The 16,797-nt window shown below is 50.3% G+C and overlaps 2 protein-coding genes across 2 annotated transcripts in view; one reads left to right on the forward strand and one right to left on the reverse strand.

Moving 5' to 3' along the window:
- The first annotated feature begins 6,789 nt into the window (after nucleotides 1-6,789).
- On the forward strand, nucleotides 6,790-14,257 carry R3HCC1 (R3H domain and coiled-coil containing 1). The gene is made up of 9 exons (XM_014466168.2): nucleotides 6,790-6,838; nucleotides 6,925-7,058; nucleotides 7,340-7,467; nucleotides 7,837-7,974; nucleotides 8,946-9,549; nucleotides 10,551-10,723; nucleotides 12,367-12,437; nucleotides 12,970-13,065; nucleotides 13,950-14,257. Exons 1-9 carry the CDS (start codon nucleotides 6,790-6,792, stop codon nucleotides 14,084-14,086), a joined length of 1,530 nt encoding a protein of 509 aa, XP_014321654.1. The 3' UTR covers nucleotides 14,087-14,257.
- A 961-nt stretch (nucleotides 14,258-15,218) lies between these two features.
- Nucleotides 15,219-16,797, reverse strand: part of LOXL2 (lysyl oxidase like 2) — a 69,747-nt gene continuing 68,168 nt past the window's right edge. The window contains 1 exon segment of the mRNA XM_014466186.2: nucleotides 15,219-16,147. Coding sequence (XP_014321672.1) covers nucleotides 16,013-16,147 — 135 coding nt within the window. The 3' untranslated portion in view covers nucleotides 15,219-16,012.

Below are 16,797 nucleotides of genomic sequence, written 5' to 3' on the forward strand. Positions count from 1 at the left end.
GCTTCCTGTGTTCTTCCTTCCTTCCTTCCTTCCTGATATTTCAAGATTCTTTCTTTTATTTCTGTGTAGAGAACTTTATCTAGCCATTCTTTTAGGCTAAGTATCCTAGCAACAAAGTCTTCCTTCCTTCTTCCTTCCTGAAGTATATCTTCATTGGATAAGGATTCTGGGTTCAGTTTCCTTCAGTACCTGAAGAAAGTTGTACCACTTCTTTCTGCCCTTCTGGATTCTGATGAGAAATCCACTGTCATTCAAATAGTTTTTCCCCTGTAAGTAAGGTATGATTTTTTTCTGACTGTTTTCAAATTTTTCTTAGTCTTTAATGATGAAATTTAATGATGATATGTCTTAGTTTGGATTTCTGTGGTTTTGTTTTCTTCTTCTTCTTGGTTTTTGTCTTTCCAAATGTAGAAAGTTTTCAATCATCATTTCTTCAAGTATTTTTTCAGCCTCACCCTTTCTCCTCTCTTTCTGGGACTCCAATAATACAAATGTTACCGTATTTTTCCGTGTATAAGACTCCCCATGTATAAGACGCCCCCCCACACACACACTTTTCCAATCCAACCCAAAATTAAGAAATCAGTATTTTAAACATAAAACAGAACACATTTTTATTTAGTAATTACCGCTTACATACCAGTACTCTGATATGCAGCATATCACTTTATTCAGCCTCTGTTGCATCACTGCTCTCCATCACTGCTCTCCTATTAGTTCCAGACATATGAATTTCTTCAACTGTCTTCCGTGTCACTGTCTATATATGTGAGATCATCCTCATAAACTGGTAGCATTTTCTGAGCTAACTTTGTGTTCTCATGGCCAACCCTTCTCTCCTCATGAAATTGAAGCACTATTTTGCCTTTCCTGTAAAATCAACAATGTTCATTTCGCTTGCAAACATTCTTGCCTGACATTGAATAAGCTTGGTTGACACACATAAGCCACTCTGGCGCTGCTCCATAATCCAAGTCTTGAGCCTCTGCTACAAGTTTGCCCATTTTGCTGGTTTTCCTCTTAAGGCCGCCTTCTTTTTTGGCATCTGAAGGAGTTGTTCTTCCTGTTTTCTCCACTGTCTGATCCTACACTCAGTGGGAGGAGGTCCACATGGTCTCTCTACAGCCCTATTTCCATGCTGTTTTGCATAGCTGATTACATTCAGTTTGAATTTTGCAGAGTAAGACAATCGCTTACCAGTATTTAGTATCTTTTTTATTTTTTGACATCTTTATGGGCTCAGAATGCTCCAGTCCCTGTTGCATCTGTGCACTCTCCACCTCCAATTACAGCGTCAGCTGATGTCAGTAACAATAAGGCTCATGATTGGAGGAAGCCTGTTTGACCAGGTATGGGCAGCTACGCACCTGGACGGCTCCTTCCTCGGCTGACTTCCATGTATAAGAGGCCCCTCATTTTCAGTCTAATGGTTTTATAAAGAAAATAGCGTCTTATACATGGGAAAATATGGTAAATCTCCCTGTTGTAGTTCCACAGACCCCTTAGTCTCTGTTCATTTTTGTTTTCAGTCTATTTTCTCTTTTGCTGTTCAGTTTGGGCAATTTCTATTTTTCTACCAGTTCCCGGGTTCTTTTCTTTCCCCCTTCTATTTTGCTACTGAGCTTTTCATTTCAGTAATTGTATTTTTTCAATTCTAAAATTACCGTTTTATATCTTCTTTATATTTTCTATGCCTTTGCTAAAACTATTTTTTCATTTATTCCAAATACATTCATAATTGCTCTTTGAAGCATATCTATCATGGATGCTCTAAAATATTTGTCAGATAATTTAACATTTCTGGCATCTTGTCGTTTGCATGTATTGATTGTCTTTTTTCATTGAGTCTGAGATCTGCCCAGATCTTGGTATCACAAGTTATTTTTTATTGAATCCTGGACATCTTGGGTGTTAGGAGGTTCTGGATCTTATTTATATCTCTGGTTAAGTTCTCTTTCTCTGACACCACTCCAGCAGGGGGCTGGGCGGGGGGTGGGGGGGTGGGGGGGTAGAGGGGTGGGGGATTGCCTTGGAACTGCCAGGTGGAGGTTAAAGGTCAGGTTTCCCGACTGAGGGGCTCTTCATTCCTGCTAAGTGGGAGTGGGAATTCTGGCTTTACTGTAGGCCTCCATGGATACTTTCCTGAGTGGGCGGGCGGGGGAGGGGGGCGGTGGTAGAAGTGCCTGCTGTTGTTCCCAGCGTGGTCTCCACGGACACCATGGGGTGGGGGTAGCCTCTTGATCTCTGGGTGCTGGCAAAAATCCTACTGTTCACATCTGACAGCACTCCGGCGAGGAGGGCAAAGGGGATGGTGCCATTTTATTGCTGTGTGGGGTGGAAGTCAGGTTCTCCCCCGACCTCTGACTCTGCAGGCAGGGGTTGGGGCTCCTTACTGCGTGGAATGCAGGGAAGTCCTAGCTCCCTACTTGACCTCTGACATCATCTTCGTTGTGACTCCTCATTACAACCCGGTGAGGGTGACAGTCTAGGTTCCTACCTGGCCTTTGTGGTGAGATGGAGATGGTGTTTGGCTGTGGCAGAGCAGTTATTGTCTGTGTTCTGTCATGCTACCCTGCACCTTTGACTAAATAGAAAAAGGCTTTTGTTGGGGTGGTGTTATTTTTGGTTTGTGTCCATTGGTATTTCTGGGTTCCTGGCTTATTCAAGATCCAAGTCTGGAAATTTGAGGCATAAAAACACACCCAAGAACCTTACCACTTTGTTGTTCCTTGGAACCCAAGGTCCCTAGCTGCTCTGCCATCTTCTCTCCAACTTTCAGAGTCTCCTAATGCTTGTTTGATATATAATGTCCAGTGTGTTTAGCTGTGTTTAGTGGGAGGCATAGGGAAATGTATGTTTTCTCCATCTTCCCAGAAGCCATGATTTTCTTCTTATACATACCAATGAATGACCCAGCAGGCTCTGAAGCAAACCTTCCTATGTGTTGTAGTTAAACAACTCTTGTTGATCTTAAAATAACGTGAATCCAGTTCTCTTTAATATTATAATATTTTTTACAAACTTCTTCAAATTCTCCTACATCTGCCCATTGAAAATTGTAAGTCTGAGATCTATTTCACTTTTTAAATTAGAATTACCAACTAATGTGTGAGATTATATAATTACAAGGACCTTTAATAACAAACATAAACTGGATATTCTTAAACTTAACCTTAAACATGAAGAGACTAGTTTGTCATCTCAAGTCAGCTGAAGTTACTGGGTTGACAGCTCAATGCCTCTATTACCATCTCAGGCAGGTGGAGGTGGCTTAGAGGAGACATGGCACTGGGACAAGCCTGCAGAGCTGCAGGTGCCACAGCGGTCCTGCCCACGGCAAGGACAGGTGCCCGGGGCTATTGGGTCACTACGGCAACAGGGGACTGCAGGTCCATCCTTTCAGATAGGACTGTTTGCAACCCATGTCTCTGCATTAAATCTTCTCATGCTCTTTCAGTCATACTCTCTATTTCAGATAAAATTCTATAGCACACACCTAGCATTCTTCTCCAACTGACTGATTCATCTAATTTATTGAATCCCTGACTTCTGAGCCTGGCTATTGGCCATGGTGAACAGGCACTTCTAATGCCATTCTAAAGGTGGAAAATCTTAACTTTTGTGGTGTTTAGTAGCAGTCAAGCTAGATCTGGATTTGAGTGAGTTCCCAACCGTGGGAAGACCTCAGGTTATTCTCCCACAATAAGGGTTACACTCTCCATCTGAAGTGGCTGCTATGAAGCTTAAATACATGCAGTTTATATGGATGGCAAGCTCTACATAACCAGTAGTTTTCTTTATTTTCACAAGCCTTTATTCCGTGCCACTGATTTGTTTTTAGTATCATTGGCTCTAATTTTTGCTGCTTCTATGATGAACATGATTGCCTCTTTTACATCGTCCCATGGCTCTGACAGTTCTTTCATCTCAATCTGTTGGTTTACCCGTTGTGACAGAGAAATCAGGCTTTCTTGTATTTCCTTGGGAATGTGAAGCAGTTAACTGAAATTTTCTTCTTCTCACCCCCCAAGAGAATCTTCCAAAGCACTCTTATCCTCTATCTTTTTCCTGCTGTGCTTTTCTTTATTTGTTGCTGTGGAATTCTGCATATCCTGTGTGCTTTTTTGTTCTGCTTTGTTTTTGTTTTTTTCCTCTGAATGAGGACCATCCTATCTTCACCTGCTATTTGTCCGCACATAGTGTGGGTAGATGTGTTCTGGTCCCTTCCTCATTTATTTAGGCACCCCAGTGTGGAGGTCTTCTGCACAGCTTCTGAGTTACCTGAAGAGGCTGGGACAGCTTGTAAGTGGTACAGGCGTACCTCAACCAACAAGAAATATCTCACACAATCTAACTTTATACCTAAAGGAACTAGGAAAAGAACAACAAACATAGCCCAAAGTGAGTAAAAGGAAGGAAATAATAAAGATTAAAGCAGAAATAAACAAAATAGAGTCTTTAAATAAACAACACAAAAGATCAATGAAAGCAAGAGTTGGTTCTTTGAAAAGATAAACAAGGTTGACAAACCATTAACCAGACTCATCAAGAAACAAAGAGAGATGACCCAAATAAGTAAAATCAGAAATGAAAGAGGAAAAGTAACAACTGACACCAAAGAAATACAAAAGATTATAAGAAAACATTACAAACAACTACATGTCAACAAATTGGACAATCTGGAAGAGATGGATAAATTCCTAGAAACATACAATCTTCCAAAAATGAATCTGAAAGAATCAGAAAATCTGAATAGATAGGTTACAAGTAATGAAATTGAAGCAGTGATAATAATAAAAAAAAATTCCCAACAAACAAAAGTCCTGAATCAGATGGCTTCACAGGTGAATTTTATCAAACATTCAAAGAAGAACTAACACCTGTCCTTCTCAAACTCTTTCATAAAATTCAAGAGGAGGGAAGACTCCCAAGCTCATTTTACGAGGCCAGCATTATTCTAATTGCAAAACCAGATAAAGACACTACAAAGAAAGAACATTATAAGCCACTATCCCTGATAAACATAGATGCAAAAATCCTCAACAAAATATTAGCAAACAGGATCCAGCAATACATTAAAAAGATCATACACCATGATCAAGTGGGATTTATTCCTGGGATGCAAGGTTGGTACAATATCTGCAAATCGATAAACATGATACATTGCATAAGCAAAATGAAAAACAACAACACATGATCATTACAATAGATGCAGAAAAAGCATTTGATAAAACCCAGCACCCATTTATGATAAAAACAAACAAACAAACACACACAACCCAACTCTTGGCAAAGTGGGAATAGAGGGAGCATATCTCAATATAATAAAGGCCATATATGACAAACCCACAGTAAACATCATACTCAAAGGGAAAAAACTACAAGCATGTTCCTTAAGATTGGGAACAAGACAGGGATGTCTGTTTTCACCACTCTTATTCAATATAGTACTGGAAGTGCTAGCCACAGCAATCAGACAAGAAGAAGAAATACAAAGCATCCAAATTGAAAAGGAAAAAGTAAAACTGTCATTATTTGTAGATGACATGATACTGTCTATAGAAAACCCTAAAGATTCCACCAAAAACTTACTAGAATTGATAAATGAATTCAGTAAAGTAGGAGGATATAAAGTAAATATCCAGAAATTGGTTGCATTTTTACTCGCCAATAATTAACTATCAGAAAGGGAAATTAAGAAAACAATCCTATTCACATTTGCTTCAAAAAGAATAAAATACCTAGGAATAAATTTAACCAAGGATGTAAAAAAACCTGTACTCAGAAAATTATGAGACACTGAAGGACGAAATTGAAGAAGCATATACTGTGTTCATGGATAGGAAGAATTAACATCATTAAAATGTCCATACAACCCAAAGCAATCTATAGATTCAACGCAATTCTTATCAAAATACCAATGGTGTATTTCACAGAACTAGAACAAATATTCCAGAAATTAATACGGAACCATAAAAGTCCCTGAATAGTCACAGCAATCTTGAGAAAGAAGAACAAAGTTGTAGGAATCATGCTACCTGATATCAAACTATACTACAAGGTCATAGCAATAAAAAACATCATAGTACCTGCATAAAAAGAGACATATAGATCAATGGAACAGAATATAGAGCCTAGAAATAAACTCACACCTTTATGGTCAAATGATATTTGACAAAGGAGGCAAAAACATACAATGGAGTAAAGGTTGTCTATTCAATAAATGGTGTTGGGAACTTGCGAAAAAATGAAACTCGACCACCTTCTTACACCGCACACAAGAATAAAGTAAAAATGGATTAAAGACTTAAATGTTAGACTTGAAACCATAGCAACCATAGAAGAAACCAAAAACAGTAAAATCTGGGGCATTTCTCGCAGCAACATTTTTTCAGATCTATCTCCTAGGGCCAGGGGAAAAAATAAACAAATGGGGAGATAAATGGTGATGGATGGAGACTTGGGGTGGTGAACACACAATACAGTGCACAGATGATGTGGAATTGCACCTGAAACCTGTATAATTTTGTTAACCAGTCTCACCCCAATAATTCAATAACAAGGAATAAAAAAAGAAGAGAGAAATATTTTTGGTGCCCAGAAACTTCCTTTCTCTTTGTTACTCCGTTACTTCCCTAGGGAGGGAAACAAGGAACCGGAAAATCTGGTACCCGCAAGACCTATATAGGTGCCACTCAGAAGTGTTGGCTGGATTTAGAACACAGTATGCGCTCAGGGGCAAAAAAAAAAAAAAAAAAAATCAATGACACGCCCTCCGCTATTTGTGCAATGCCTCCCCCGGGCCGCGCAGTGGCGCTGCGCCTCCGTCGAGGCTTTTGTCGGGCGCGAAGGGGCGCGCAGACTTCTGGGGATCCTCCGACAGTCGGCGGCGCACAGGGCGGCTGCGGTGAGGGCTGCGGTGAGTGTGGCGGGCGGGCCTGGGGCGGGTGCCCTCCATCGCGCCGGCCCGCGCTCTCCGGCTCCCTGGCTCCAGGCTGGGGAGGGCCGACCGCGCCCCCCAAGAGGCTCGAGGCGGCCCGGCCCGAGCCCTAGAGCCGGTGAGCTTGGGGCGAGCGTGCGCAGGTTGGGCACAAAGGCCCCGCAACATCGGGCTCGGGTGCAGGGGCAGCGTGCACCAGCGGAGGCGGGGGCCCCTCCGTGCAGAGCTGCTGTTGTGCCGGGAGGTCTGGACACGCTCCTTCCCCACCTCAGCCTGCTTCTCTCTGGTCGGAGGAGAGACCTGCACACGATGCCTCGAGTCCCCTGCAGCGCTGACACTGCGGGGTTGGCGTGGCTCGGGTCTGTGCCCTGATCCTGCGCCTGGCCGTCTGCCCCACAGGCTCTCCCACCCATCACCCTGGCCCTCCTTTGCTTGGATGGCGTCTTCCTCTCCCCGACGGAGAATGACTTCGTGCACCGCGTCCAGGAAGAGCTGGACCGCTTCCTGCTGCAGAAGCAGCTGTCCAAGTAAGAGTGTTGGAGGGGCCCGCCCCCCTGCCCCTGCCCCAGTGGTGCCTCCAGGGTAGCGGGCCTGCAGTCGTCTTTGACCTTGGCCTTTAGGTTTCCCGATCTGCACTCTGGCCTCTTCCAGATACATTTTTCGTCTGTAATTCTGAGCATTACCTGGAGACTGAAGGGGCCCAGCACAGGAATGGGGACAGGACAGTAACTCCCCGTGAGAACCGCTGTGCGCAGGTCCTTTGCAGTCGGCTTGAGACTCAAAGGGGCAGAGGGAGCCTGGTGTTAGGCCACCTTTAAGCTGGGAGTGCACCTGGGGGGTCAGGCCTCAGAGGCTGCGCCTGGCGCCCCTGCTCAGACTCCTCTGCCCCTTCCCAGGGTCCTTCTTTTCCCCCCACTCTCCAGTCGCCTTCGGTACCTGATCCATAGGACGGCAGAGAATTTTGATCTTTTGAGCAGCTTCTCTGTTGGGGAAGGCTGGAAGAGGAGGACGGTCATCTGTCACCTGGACATCAGGTGTGTATCCTACTGCCTTCGAGGGTCCTTGGTAGTTCCTTGTGGGTGTGGGCAGGTGAGTGATCTGATCAGCCTCTGGGAGGAGGGAGTGTAAGGTGGGGGGCGGGGCGGGTGCGGCTTGTCAGGAAATTGGGGCAAAGAGCCCCCAGGCTGCTGCCTCTATCCCCAGCCTCAGTTGCTTAAAGTCAGCGGTGCCTGTTTCAGTAGTGGAATAGATGTGCATTGTTTGTGGAGTTCATTTAGCAAATTCAACTATACTTGTTGGGCCAAAACAGAGAGAGAGAGAGAGAGAAGGAGAGCGCAGTTTAAGCAATGAGGGTGTCTGCGCATGACTCGGAGCGGGTGCCCCAGAGGCCATTCAATGAATGTGAGAAGCTCATCTGAGCCTTCACTCATCTCTGTGTCCATGTGCATCTCTTAGGATCTTATAATGACTAGGAGCCCAGTGCCATGGTCGGCAAACCGCGGCTTGCGAGCCACATGCGGCTCTTTGGCCCCTTGAGTGCGGCTCTTCCACAAAATACCACGTGCGGGTGCGCACGTATTGTGCGATTGAAACTTCGTGGCCCATGCGCAGAAGTCGGTATTTTGTGGAAGAGCCGGTAGTTTGCCGACCACTGGCCCAGTGTTTGATTTTTTTTTTTTTTTTTTTGGTTGCCAAAACCCAGGATCGAACCATGTTTAATATTTTCCTAATACCACCAGGTACTTACCTGGTACATAATGGAAGGTTCGGCCATCTCTAACTCAGTTTAAACACTGGAGGGAGAGCTTGGCTGCTTGGGGCTACTTCAGAGATAGCTTTCAGCCCCTGCTGGGGTGCCTTCCTAAGGTATTTTCAAGGGTTGTTTTGGCGTTGGGTTTTGCCTAATGCTGACTTGAGAGCCTCAGGCCTGAATGGCTGGTCGCTCCAGTAGATCATTTTCCTTGGGGCCCAGACATGCTCTGATCACCTTCTGTTCCTGCTTCAGGTTACCCAGTTCAGATGGACTCTCTGGCCCCTGCCGCCCTCCTGCCTCCCACCCTAGCAAGTCCCGAGGTCCTTGGCCCACCTCAAACCAGGGACCAGCTGCTGGTCCCCGAGGGGCGCGGGCAGGCAGGGGGCGGGGGCATCGAGGACGCAAGCCGGACCAGGCTTTGTACGTGCCTCGGGTACTGCGCAGGCCAGAAGAATGGGCGCCAACCCCTACCCCGGGGCACAAGGTTGACGTTCCCGCTGGCAGACTCCTGGAAGAGCCTGGAGATGTTGGTGCTGGGGACCCCAGCGCCTCTCAGGAACCTCCTGTGTTGAAGACTCAGGCAACAGAGGACCTACAGGGCCCCGGCCCACCATGCGAGAATGAGCAGCTGCAGAACCCGGCGGGAACTGAGCCCTCGGGGCCTGGGAGCCACTCAGGGACCGGAGACAGCCTGGAGAAGGCCACACAGCCTTTGTCCGGTGCGCAGCTGGACTTGGAAGAGGGGAATGGGAGTGAGCTGGAGAAGAGTGTGGCAGCAGAGGAGGAAGAGGAAGAGGTGGAAGTTGAGGGGCCTGGCAGCTTCTCCGAGGAAGATTACAGTGAGCTGCTGCAGGAGGTGATGAGCTCTTAAGCCCGGAAAAGGGAGGGCGGAAGTGAGGTGGGTGCAGTCCTGGGTGGCTGGGACCAAGGGTCATGGAGGGGCGGGGCACGAGCTGGCTGAGAAGGGCCGTGTGTTGGGTGATAGGGGTCCCTGAGGGGACATGGAGGTAAAGCACAGGGTTTTGGCCTGAAGGAGTCAGGACTGACACCGTGGAGGGAGGAGGCTCATGGATATGGGGTCAGGGGTGTGGATTTGGGTCCCAGCTCAACCACATAGGAGCTGTTTGACTACGGGCAAGTCCTTTTGCTTTTCTGAGTCTTGGTTTCCTCATCTGAAAAGCAGGTGATAATACATCCTTCACAAGGTAGCAGATAGGATGTATGTGGGCTTGCTTTGTAAGGAACTACAGATGTTGGTCATGAAAATTGAAGACTGCAGATGTTGGTCATGAATTTTTTTCTTCCGCCTGAAGCTTTGTCTTACAAATCTTGTTTGCTTGGAAACAGTCTCCCTGAGACTGGCTGTGGTGTTCAGATGGGAGGGCAGGTGTGTTTTATTGATATTTTATAGGTGAAGGATGGAGACCAGAAGGACTTGCTTAATATCACGTCATTCATGAGGGAAGGAAAGATCCTGGACTTGCCCAGCTCTGTCTCCACTGACTGTGCATCTTTGGGCAGAACTACTTAATTCCTTGACTTACAGTGTCCCCCTCTGTGAAGCAGATATATAGAACAGAGCTTTCAGGATTCCATGAAACACAATGTGTGGGTGCCAGTCACCCAGTGGGGACTCCATTAAAGCAAGTTCCCTCCCCCACTACCAGCCCTCCTCCCTCTTCCACTCCAGTGTGCTGCCTTTCCTAGGCTCCTGCCAGGTGTGGCTCCCACGGGCACCCACCCTTAACTCTCCCCCCTGCCCACCCAGAAGCCTGCAGGCCTCTGTGTGGGTTTGCAAGCAGTTGTGTGGAGCTCTGTGCCAGAGCTCGCCTGGCTAAACGGCCTGATCTCCCCCAGATAACGGACAACCTGACCCAGAAGGAGATTCAGGTGGAGAAGATCCATGTGGACACATCCTCCTTCGCAGAGGAGCTGCCGGGAGAGCAGGACTTTGCCCACGTGGTGGAGATCTACGACTTTGACTCGAAACTCAAGACGGAGGACCTGCTGGCAGCATTTTCCGAGTTCCAGTGAGTACAGGCCAGGCTTCGGGGAGGCAGAGGAGGCGGGGCGCTCCCTCTAGAGAGGAGCTAGGACACGCCTTTGTTGTTGGGCCCCTCTCCCGGTGCCCAACCATCTAGAAAGAAAGACAGAAAGTAGATGCCAGTGCTGTGGGCTCCATACTTCTGGGCCGTTCAGCCTACTGGCCGTGTGGGGGAAGAGGAGAGCAGTTTTTGGTTGTAGGCGGGTTCCAGAGGCCCTAGAGCTGGTCCTACTGGCACATGCAGCACCCTTGGCCTGCCAGCCCCAGTGGGGCCCTCCTCCCCATGCAGGACGCAGGCAGCCCACCCCCCACCTCCTTGTTCCACATCCCAGCTACCCAGTCAGTCTGTCAACAGAATGAGGGCCATCTCCGTGCAGGAACTGAGTCTGGGGAAGAATCGGGTGGAAATGGGAGTTGAAGGGATATACCCAGAGAAAAGACTTCTCCTGTTCCCCCAAATTCCTTAACTCCAACTCCAGTCTTTTTTTTTTTTAATGCTCATTTTCCTTTCTCCAGTCCCCCTTCTTCTTTCCTACGTATGCTTTTAAAAATCCCTTTCCTGCCCTAGCCGATATGGCTCAGTGGATAGAGCATAGGCCCCCAAACTAAAGGGTCCTGGGTTCGATTCCAGTGAAGGGCACGTACCTCGGTTGCAGGCTCCATCCCCAGCCCTGTTCAGAGCGCGTGCGGGAGGCAACCAATCGATGTGATTCTCACATGGGTGTTTCTCTGTCTCTTCCTTTCCCTTCCACTCTCTAAAAGTCAATGGAGCCCTAGTCGGTTTTGCTCAATGGATAGAGCAGGTTTGGCTCAGTGGATAGAGCGTCAGCCTGTGGACCAAAGGGTCCCAGGTTCAATTCCGGTTAAGAGCACAAACCTTGGTTGTAGGCTCCTCCCCGGCCTGGAGGCAACCAATCAATGTGTTTCTCTCACATTGATGTTTCTCTCTGTCTTTCCCTCTTATACTCTCCTTAAAAATCAGTGGAAAAATATCCTCGGGTGAGGATTAACAAAAGGAAATGAAATCAATGGAAAAAATATTCTCAAGTGAGAATTAACAAAAATAAGTAAATGAATAAATAAAAATCCCTTTTTCCACGTGGCCAACCCGGGGCACCTGTGACTTCTTCTTCAGCCAGCGGAGTCTCGGCCCACAGAGGAGTGGGGTGGGAGCTGCTGTGTGGCCTCAGACTCGGGGCTGCTGGCCTGAGCACCGGGAGGAAAGTTGATGGGGAGCAGTAACACACACATGCGGATTTTAGGTCCTGTCCCTTGTCCCTGCCACACAACCCTTTTGTCTCCAGCCTCAGACCCCACGCCCTTGGGGGCTGTGCCAGCTCCAGTAGGAGCTTCCATCCCCCTGGGTGTTGCATCTTTGAGTTCTCTCAGTCCTGGCTTCGCCAGACCCAGGAGTAGGGACCCACCCGACCCACGGGCGGTTTGTCTTGCTGAAGCCAACCACATGGTCAGAGAAGGTCTGTTGCAATGATTGTCTCCTTCCCCGAGGAGATGGAACTTGTCTTGGACTCACAGTGTTTGTGGATTGGAGGTGGGAGGGAACTTCCTGTAGCAGAAAGGGTTTTGCCCGTTTGCTTTCATAATCTCTCTGCCTCCTCTTCCCCGTCTCAGAGAGAAGGAGTTGAAGATTCAGTGGGTGGACGACACTCATGCGCTCGGCGTCTTTCCCTGCCTGTCCTCAGGTAGGCGGCTTCACGTGGGCTCGGCCCTTTCTCTGTCACTGACAAGGGAGGGGCCCTGGTCTCCCTGGTGTAGACCGCCCGGGTCCAGGTTGCAGGCCACTCCCAGCCCTGATGCAGGAGCCCAGGGAGCAGGGTGGGCTCGGCCAGGCAGTCACAGCCTTTCCTATTCACGTTAGTGCCCTCCGTCCAGAGGCTTCTGGTGCAGGTGACACCCTAGGTGCTTCCACGTGTTGAAAGTGCTGTTATTTTAGGTCGAAAGCAGCGCAGGGCGGAGGGTGGAAGCTGGACTCACGGAGGGTGGAAGCTGGACTCACAGGTTTTCCCTCTGAGAGCACCGGGCGGGGCCATGCAGGCATGTGGGGAGCGGGTGGGTGGGCAGCTGGCACAGTGGCCTCCAGGCAGCCCTGTCCCTGGGCTTTGAATGGGCGCATGAAGTGGCTGCATTGGTTTTGGGTGGTATGTGTGCTCCTGGGCCCTGAGGGGGCCTTTCCAGGAAGAGGAGAGGATGCCTCCAGATGTTTTCTTTCCACAGCTGCTGAAGCCCTGACCAGGGAGTTCTCAGGGCTCAAGATCCGGCCCCTCACACAGGGAAGCAAGCAGTCGAAGCTGAAAGCCTTGCAGAGGCCAAGTAAGGGAGCGGCTGTCCCGCGGGGCAGGCCGTGTGCGTCGGTCAGTCCCCCTTGTTCAGCTCTCTGCCTGAGGACCCCTGAGCTCAATGGCCAGTGGGGTGCTCCTCCCACACCTGGGTGCCGGGGACGCCCAGCAGGCGTCTGCCAGCTGCCCTGTTCGGGGCTTGCCCTCCCGCTCACACCTGCTCAGGGAGAAGCTGGGTCTTTTCCGCAAGTCCGTGGGAACCATGTTGAGCAGTGGGGTAAATGAGTCCGCCCTGCGTGTGATCCTGGCTTTGTCACTTATTTAAGTTGACCTTGAGTGAGCCACCTAATGTCTGTGAGTTGGTTTCTTTCTCTGTACAATAAGCAGATCATACAGAGTATGCTGGCGGCGTAGATACAAGAGCCTGGCAGACCCACCGGGCGAGGAGAGGCACACAAAAGGTGCCAAATAAGTGACGGCTCGTCCCTGGCCCTTTCTCCTTCCAGAAAGCATGATGGGGACTTGTAGAGGCCAGCGACACTGGCCCAGAAGAGGCCTGCCGATGCCCTCCACGCTCTATGGATCGTGTGGCCTTTGCCCCGTGTTTCTTGGGGACAGTAAATACCCTGTCTGTCCAAGAGCTCTCTGTGTCCCACCCTGACGTGATTTCCCTCCCACAGGGCCCTACAGAGCAGGGCGGTGTACTGTGGAGGTGGAGAAACAGGCAGGGCACAGAGAGGTGGCAGGATTAGGTCAGGACCCGGCAGCCCGAGGCGGGCTCCTCTCACTGCATCTGGCCAGGCTGTGGGCACACAGGTCCTAGAGGTTGGCTCAGATGGCCTCTGAGGCCGCGTCACTGGGAGGGGAGGTGGCCATGGTCTTGAATTCGAGTCCCCACCCCACGGGGTTTCCTTTCAGAGCTCCTGCGTCTGGCGAAGGAGAGACCACAGACAAGTACAGCCGTGGCCCGGAGGCTGGTGGCCCGGGCCCTGGGGCTTCAACACAACAAGAAAGAGCGGCCTGCTGTTGAGTCTCCTACCTCCCCGAGGCCCTGAGAGGCCCGGCCAGCCTGGATCAACACCCCGTGACAAGCTGGTACCTCAACACCACAAGCCTTTTCATATCAGCCCTGTCCTCCCGTTGGAGCGTCACTGTGGGGCGTGGTGGGCTTCAATTTGGTCTACTTCCAGAAGTTGAGAAAAAATAAACACTTAAAGTTGTCATAATCTGCCCTGGCTGGTGTTGCTCAATGGTTAGATCGTCAGCCTGCATGCCGAAGGGTCATGGGTTTGATTCCCCGTCAAGGGCACCTGCCTGGGTTGCAGGTTCCATCCCTGGCCTGGCCGGGGAGCATGTGGGAGGCAACCAATTGATGTGTGTCTCTTTCCCCCTCCCTCCCTTCCTTCCACTCTCTCCATGGAAAAAATACCCTCAGGGTGAGAATTAACAAAAATTCCGTGATTGCTTCAAAATATGGTCTGCCGTGGGACACTAGAGGGTGCTTTTGCCTCCCATTTTAGACCTGGGGACACTGAAGAAACTGGTCACTTACAAGACTGCCTGGAGGGATTCCGCTGGGCCTGGAGGCATTTTTGCGCAGAACCTGTCCAGCTTGGGGAGGAGGTTGCCCCAGTTGTGTGACACCTGTGTGGTTTCCCCTCATGAGCTGGGTGTCCTAACCAGCTTTGGGGAGTGCAGAGTGGCTGTGGCTATGGCAGTGCTGATGGCCCACCCCGGACCGGCCCCAATGTCTCCTGTCAGTATAGCTACAAAAGGGCTCCGTGCAGAAATAAACACGAACAAGGCCACGTGGTGAAATCTGAAGTGGCCACCGAGTTTGCCTCCCCGACAAGAGCATATGCAAGGACAGGCCCCGGAGCACTCAGTTTTCTGGTTTGGACGGAGCCCGTGTCGAGGCTAGATGTCCCTTCTGGGCCTAACAACTGCTGTGCCCCCGACAAAAACCAGCAAAAAGCAAGAGCTCAGGAGAGGTGGTGACTTGTATTTTTGTGACCTTAGCTCTCAAGGGGCAGGTGTTGCTCCTTTGGGGGTGTATGGAGGGGACCCCTGCAGCCACATCAGACCCCAGCTCTCTGCGGGAGTGGACCCGAGGGTACAAGGCTCCCGGCCGACTAGACGAGCTCTGCTGCTCAGGGGCGGGGCCGCGGTCCAAATGAAACACAGACGCACGTCGTAAATGTTTTATTCCAAGTTTCAAGTATGTGTAAGTGTCCGTGATGACACGGTGTTCGGTGAGTGTCCTCGTCACCCGGGACCCTGGTTATAGCACCGTTAGCAGTTACCCGCCGCCTCGCAACGACAGAAACGGGAGCCACACAGGTGGGCGGGTTTTCCTTTGAGCTATATTTTCAAAGGCCTAGATCGCCAATATTAAATACCACTACTTTGTGTTTCAAAGTCCATGAAAATATAATAATGTCTTGAAAATAGGACGCAGGGGGTGCGGGAGAAGCACCAACTCTGAGCTCACCTCTCAGAAAACAAGTGGCAGCTTATTTTATACGTGGGTAGGACGGAGGGGAGGAGAGGCTGTGTAGCTGGAAGAGAGCTCTACACATTCAAGTTGGCTGGAAACGACCTAAGAGGAGGGGAAGCGAGTCAGCCTGACCCCTCAGGTTTAAGCTGGCATCGCCAAAGTGGCACCTGAGGAGAAATGGCCCCATGTTATCAGTGGTCAGCAGAGCAGGGTGGTTGGTGTCAGGCTTGGGGGGCTGTGGTTTGGATGGGACACGTTGATGACAACCGGGGGTCCCGGACAGGATGGCTGGTGCGCTGCTCCCACGGCCTGCGGACACTCACTCCTGGGGGCCGCCGGGCTCTGCAGCAGCCCCCACAAGTCAGGAGCACCCCTTCCTCCTGAGCGTGGCCGTGGTCGCAGGGTCCGGACGGCGGGCGGGTGGGCGAGGGGAGGGTGGCGTCCATCGGTCAGAGCCTGCAGGCGGGAGCGGTCCGCAGCTGCCTTACCGCGGGGAGAGCTGGTTATTTATGAGTCCACTGAAGTGTTCAAACTTCTTTTCCGTCTCTTCACTGAAGGAACCACCTGCGGGGTGGGCATCGGAGAGACAGTTTAGCACATCAGACGCGCAGCCCTCGCCCTGGATGAAATGGTCAGCCGCTGGCCTGGGAGCCCTGGAGCCACCACCCTCCACCAGGGGGCCTGCCGGGCACCTCTGTGTGCACCACCGGGCAGCACCAGGCGCCGCCAGGTGCTCTGGGAGTGGAGCGAAGGGGTGAATGAACACCGTGGGCTCGGGGTGAATGAACACCGTGGGCTCAGGCTGCCCTCACCACGAGCGAGGACCACCCCTTCCTGCAGAGGAGAAGGCTCGGCCTCCCTCCCGTGCCCCAGGTTGTGTAACGCAAGGAAAGATTTTCTGGCGACCAAGGCCACATTGGTTCACTAGTTTCTAGTTCCGGGCAAGAAAAACGATACACAGAGCCACAGACTGCTGACGCCCGCATGTTTGAGGTCACATGCACGATGAGGTGTGGCCTCAGCTTCCGCCCCCAAATAGCTGTGGGGTCCGTGTTGGCCGCTGGTTCTGTGCCGCCCCCTCGGCCAGGCTGGTGTGAAAGCCCAACCCGCATCCAGGCCACTCGTGTGTCCGCTGCGTGGGAAGGGGAGGCTGGTGGCATCCCGAGCTCTGCCCCCAAATTAGGGAGCTGCTCTGGCTCCTTGAGAAAGCAGGGACGCCCTTGCCTGTCCCATGGGGGGCGGGGGGTGGGAGGCCTGGCAGGCCTGGGG

This window comes from Myotis lucifugus, unplaced genomic scaffold, assembly GCF_000147115.1.
Source record: "Myotis lucifugus unplaced genomic scaffold, Myoluc2.0 scaffold_328, whole genome shotgun sequence".
Taxonomy (NCBI): domain Eukaryota; kingdom Metazoa; phylum Chordata; class Mammalia; order Chiroptera; family Vespertilionidae; genus Myotis; species Myotis lucifugus.

Coding starts and splice junctions, on each gene's coding strand:
- R3HCC1 (XM_014466168.2), top strand. CDS start 6,790: ATGCCTCCCCCGGGCCGCGCAGTGGCGCTGCGCCTCCGTCGAGGCTTT. Junction 9,550..10,550: donor ACAGTGAGCTGCTGCAGGAG/GTGATGAGCTCT, acceptor GATCTCCCCCAG/ATAACGGACAACCTGACCCA. Junction 10,724..12,366: donor GCAGCATTTTCCGAGTTCCA/GTGAGTACAGGC, acceptor TCCCCGTCTCAG/AGAGAAGGAGTTGAAGATTC.